Consider the following 5,704-nt stretch of genomic DNA (forward strand, 5'->3'; position numbering starts at 1 on the left):
TAAACCTAACAAGAACTCTGTTCTGGACACGTTAATTTTGGCAAAAAAGATACACCAGGCAAACAACGCAAAGAGTACATTGAAAGTCATCAATTGTTACTAAAGGTTCTAACCCTCATTCCTTTAAATTGTTAATTAGCATTCCACAGTCTGAAGTCACCAAGATTTATTCTTTCGCTTATTCAACGACACAGGTTGATCCCATTAACTCAGCTGATTCGTGCATGTTCCCAGTGGTCAAGAATCCTCCCAGCGCAAATCTCTTTTTGATAAAAACCAAAGGGTACCACATCCATTCGCTCTTATTCAGTCTCACCAATTTGGTTTCCAAAATCTCCACAAATCTTTTACCAACCTTCATTCCATCAGCACTGAGAGAAAGACACATTCCCCATCCTATGTCCCAGCCCATCTTGATCGATCTAGTAGGCAATAAAATTAGCATTGCATTCGTTTCCAGATTTTTATTGATAGGTATTCACATAACAAAATCCACTCATCTAAAGTATACAATTCAATGCTTCTCAGTTTCTTCACGGAGTTGTGCATCCATCACCATAATCCATTTGGGAACTTTTTCATAACCCCAAATAGAAACCCCATACCCGTCACCAGTTAATCCCAATTTTCCCCTCTCCCAAGTTCCTGGAAACCGCTAATCCACCTTCTGTCTCTATGGCTTTGTCTATGCTGGACATTTCCTATAAATGGAACCATACAGAGTGTGACCTTTTGTGCCTGGCTTCTTTCTGTTGGCCTGATGTGTTCAAGGTTCATCCATGTTGCAGCGTGGATCAGTATTTTATTCCTTTTCATGGTTAAAAAAGACTCCATGGTATGAATAAATGACATTTTGTTTATCCCTCCATCAATAGATGGACATTCCTGTTTAATTTCCACCTTTTGGTTCCTGTGAATAGCCCTGCCATGAACATTTCCATATTTATACATTTTCCTAAAATAGTATCAGTGAGTTTGTCCATCTAGTTATGCTTTTATTGGCCAAATAACTTGCCACACTGCAAAATCTTTGAGGGCAGGGACCTTGCTTTTCTGGTCACTCCCGCTTTCCCTGCATATTCATGAGGCTTCATAGGGAAGAGTTGATGGATTATTACTATATCTAACACTAAGTAGCAGTTAAAAACAATGAACTTGACCTATAATAACAACATCTCAGTATTTTATTTAACCTTGAATTTGCTCACCCATGTATCTCCAGCACCACGGACTGAGCCTTGTCAGCTGTGATCTCCCTTGACTCCCTGACCCCTGACCCCTGACCCCATGAAGGTGCCGCCAAAAGAGGATGGAGTCACCCACTCAGGTGTCTGGACAGAACAGATGCACCACCAGTTTCTCCCTGATGGTCTTTGGCTGAGGGTATTGGCGGCTATCACGAAGTGTCTCCAACACCAGCCTACACTCCCAAAGCGTGAGACAGCCAGATTCCCCAACCCCTCGGTTACCGATGCCTGGCATGGAGCCTATTCTCAATCTGCGCCCATCTCAACATCACGATGTTCCATTTAATCTCCTTTAAAAAGTAGGGGGGGGCTTCCCTGGTGGTGCAGTGGTTGAGAGTCCGCCTGCCGATGCAGGGGACACGGGTTCGTGCCCCGGTCCGGGAAGATCCCACGTGCCGCGGAGCGGCTGGGCCCGTGAGCCGTGGCCGCTGAGCCTGCGCGTCCGGAGCCTGTGCTCCGCAACGGGAGAGGCCACAGCAGTGAGAGGCCCGCGTACCGCAAAAAAAAAAAAAAAGTAGGGGGAAGGTGGCCTCGAATCACATCTTAGAGACCAAGGACATTACTAGACTCTCCCCTGTCGACAGCAGCACCACGGGCTGTCCTGGTGACCAATGTGTCCTCAGCTGCCCAAGAAGCAGAAAAGATGTCCGATGGTGGCCGAGTGTTGCCAAAAAGGAGCAGAGTAAATGGCCGGATGCCCCCGGGAGCAACAGAGAGTGATGTAATCGAGTAACAAGTCCTCTCTGCTTTGTTTCCTCTTGTATTTGATCACTTACTTAATTGTCATCTCCCATTGATTTTAACAAAAGTCCCCTGGGGATGAGCATAATAAGCTGTGTCCCCCCCCCCCCCGGACCCCAGGAGACCCTGGCACAAGCCAGGAGTTCAGTCTGATGTTTAGTCCCAGGTCTATGCAGCCGGGAGAGGCGGGAAGCTGGCCTCCTGAGACCCAAGATCCTGAGTCGAACAGGCCTACCAGACCCAGCTCATTCATCCCCAAAGGGAAGAGGGCAGGACTCAGGCTGTCTGAACACAGAGGGTTATTAGCAGCTCCCAGGAAAGGCCCAGCGAGTAGTAGCTGCTCAATTAAAAAAGGATGAATCAATTATTGCATCTCCTGCAAGGGAGTGAGTCTGGGGGCGGGGCAAGAGAGGGTGGGTTCCAGGACCCTTAGGGTGTGCCCAGGTGGACACAGCATAAAGCCGGGATGTAAGCCCCAGGCCCTGTGAGCAGAGCCTCAAATGCAGACAGCAGAGCAGCAGTGAGGAGGAAGCGAGAACCCAGGTCTCTCATGGGTGAGTCTGGGCCACCGAGAGGGGCCTGGGCCGGCGGTGGGGTTGTGCAAGGGGTGTCCTAGGGCCAAGGCTGGGAGGCCTCCTGGGCGCCCAGAGAAGGGCCCGGCTGTCCGAGAGCGCTTCCCGCGCGGTGCTGTGGGGAGGGCTTAGCGGAGTCTGGGGATGGAATTACATCATTGGGGTGACATGAGCAGAGAGCCTGGCACGCAGTGGTCCCCTGTAAACGTCAGGGTGGCTCCAGCCCTTGGAGGGGAGAGGGGCAGCCCTAAGGAGCCTGTCCTGCTTGCCTTCCCAGGCTGGGGGCCCTGGAATACTCCAGGAGCTGTGATCAGGCCCATCTCAAAGCTGTGTTCACTGAGGCCCAGAGAGGTACAGGGGCTGGGGCTGCAGTACGGAGAGCCTGAGTCTGACCAACAACACCTGGTCGCGACGCCGCGGGCTTCTCCACGCACTGCCTGCCGCCCTCAGGCCTGAGCCCCTCGGCTGCCCACAAGGGCCTGGCGCAGGTCGGGCGAGGGTGCCAGGCGGGCTGGGGACTGTTGCTGGGGCTCATGTGACCCTGCTTCCCCCTTGGCCAGGCCCCACACGGAGCTCAGGACCCCCAAAGAGGCGGCGGCAGGAGCGCACCGTGTACACCAAAGAGCAGCTGGACGTGCTCAAGGAATACTTCCAGAAGAACGCGTACCCCGGCTACCAGGACCGCCTGCACCTGGCGACCAGGCTCAGCCTAGAGGAGCACAAACTGCAGGTCTGAGGCGCCCCCCCAGGCCCCGCCCTTCCCCGCCCCGCACCAGACGCGCTCCCTGCTCGCCGCTTATCCAGTGCGCTGCCTCTGGGCCACCTTTCCGCCCGCTCGCTCTGCACGAGGGGATCGGCCAGGCCAAAGGGGTCCGGTGCCGCCCTGGGTCCCGCAGCAAGCGAGGGGTCTCCCGGGTGCGGAGCCACGGCTGGACCCCGAGTCCGCCTCAACCCTGTGCCCTACGAGCCCTCCAACCGCACCCGGCCGGGACTGACGCCCCCCTCGGTCTCCCAGTGCCCAGACCTCAGGGCCTCTGAACCCGCGGACCCTCTCGGGCAGACCCCTTCGTGGCCCCCAGGCCCCTGGGTGCCCAAGCCCCGCCCCTCCCGCCCTCTGCACCCCTCCCGCCCTCTGCACCCCTCCTGCCCTCTGCACCCCTCCCCGCGGCCTCCTGAACCCCAGGGGCCGCAGACTGGGTCTGGGAGCGGGAGGCGGAGGTACGGCCGTCTTCTCAGCGGCGCGGGGCGGCCTCACACCCGGCGCCGAGGCGAGCGCACGCAGCCTCTCGCCTCTCACGCCGCGTCCCGGGCCCCCGTTTCCCCAGGTGTGGTTCAAGAACCGCCGGGCCCAACGCTCCCGGCTGCAGCGACTGGCCGAGGGCCGGCGCCAGAGCGCCCGCGATGCTCCCGCGGACCCCGGGATCCCCGGCGCCCCGGGCCCCGCGCCCGCCCCCGTCACTGCTGCCGCCGCCGCCGTCGCCGGCCCCGCGTTCCCAGACGGCCCGGGGCTCCGCAGGCCGCCTCCGCGCAGCCCCGCGGGGGCGCTCGCCGCGCCCGAGCCCAGCGTCTCCAGCCGCGGCCGCGCCCCGTGGGCCCCGGCACAAGGCGCGCAGGCGCCCGTCCAGGCTGCTTCGGCCCCGGCCCCCGGCCCAGCCTGGCCTCCGGACCCCTACGCCCCCAACTTTGGCCCAGATCCTTTACCAATTCCCGATTTTACAGCGGTATTCTCACCCCAAGACCCCTCCCCCGGGTCCCCCTCTCCCTTGATGTCTGGGTCCCCAAAGAGAGATGAGTCTGTGGGTGAGCACGACTTAGACCGCAAGTGGTTACTGAACTTATAGGGTCATCTGTCCCCGCAAAAGCCCTGCAGACCCCGCGGGGCCAGAGGGGACCAGGGCGGTGGGACCTGCGCTTGGCGCCCACGCGGTGCGGGAAGATGTGGCCGCTCGGGGTTCACAGCTGGCTACTCTCCCAGCGTGACTGCACCTCCCTCGATCCAGCCTGCGGAGGGGGCATTTTTGTGTCACCGGGCGCGCAGCTCTGAACGTCCCCGCCCCCGCCCCGTTATTCGGGGCGCCCGTGGGCAATGCTGTCAATGCCTAAGTGAGCCGTGGAATTGCTGCTCGCGCTGTGTGTTCCTGTTGCGCGGACGCTGCCGGAGAACTTCCTATGCGACCTGGACCAACATGAGCTCAGCGCTCCAGCCCAGCCTGTCGGACGTTTAGCATTTGAGACCTTTTAATGTTTGCTGATCTGCCGTCTTGTGGCTTCTTTGTAGTTTTAATATTGATGTCTCCAATGATGCAGAAGTTAAGCAAGCTCGTCTCACATGTTAATCGGACACTAGGAATACTTGTAAATTGTCCCCCCCCCATTTTTCTTAATTTGTTTGAATTTATGTGTCTATCCCTTTTGGTGGTTAAAGTGTTGCAAACATTTTTCCGATGTGTATTTTTTCTGTAAGTAGAATTTCTTTATTGTGTATTTCAGTGCCTCCCATTATCTTTTGTGATGAGCCAGTGTTTTTCTTTCCTTTCCATCAGTGGCAAGCTGATACGCTGTAAAACAATAAATTTATTTTAAACAATTTAAAATGATTTTCACAAGATATGCCCCCATTTCCAGGTTGACGTAAAAGTTTATAAAAGCTGAAGTTCAAGGTCTACTTGCCTTGTCACAAACTGAAAACGGTTTACAGATAACATCAGTCTGATATCCCCAGCCTACTGTTTTCAATATAGCTCAGGGGTTTGGGGGGCCGGGGTGGAGTTGCTCTTTTTCCTCCTAGCGTTAACGCTTTTTCTTTTTTCTTGTTTAAGACACTTCATTATCACATGGTTATAAAGATACTGTCTTCTTCTCTAAAATCTTTACAGTTTTAACTCCCATATTTAGGTCTTAAAACATCTAGAATTGATTGTGGATGTATAGTGTGAGATAGGGATTTCTTTTGGGTTTTTCCTCATGGATTTCCAATGGTCAGTGTATGGAGAGGCTGGGTAATTTGGCATAAATCAAGGGTCCAATCATAGATGGATAGATATCTACAAAGTGTTTATTTGGGGTCCATGGTCTTTATAACCTTGCACCAATTTCATGTTCCCTCTGTCTCCAGTTTCTCTTGCTTCTCTCTGTGGCCATCCG

General features: G+C 55.2%; 1 protein-coding gene across 1 annotated transcript; it reads left to right on the top strand.

Annotated features, from left to right (window-relative positions):
• Window positions 1-1,941: 1,941 nt before the first annotated feature.
• On the top strand, window positions 1,942-4,540 carry LOC131745304 (tetrapeptide repeat homeobox protein 2-like). The gene is given in 5 exon segments (XM_067019653.1): window positions 1,942-1,976; window positions 2,838-2,911; window positions 3,121-3,290; window positions 3,886-4,419; window positions 4,421-4,540. Coding segments are annotated over 5 exon segments (933 nt in total).
• The last annotated feature ends 1,164 nt before the right edge of the window (window positions 4,541-5,704 follow it).

Source organism: Kogia breviceps, chromosome 18, assembly GCF_026419965.1.
Source record: "Kogia breviceps isolate mKogBre1 chromosome 18, mKogBre1 haplotype 1, whole genome shotgun sequence".
In the NCBI taxonomy this organism is placed as follows: Eukaryota; Metazoa; Chordata; class Mammalia; order Artiodactyla; family Physeteridae; genus Kogia; species Kogia breviceps.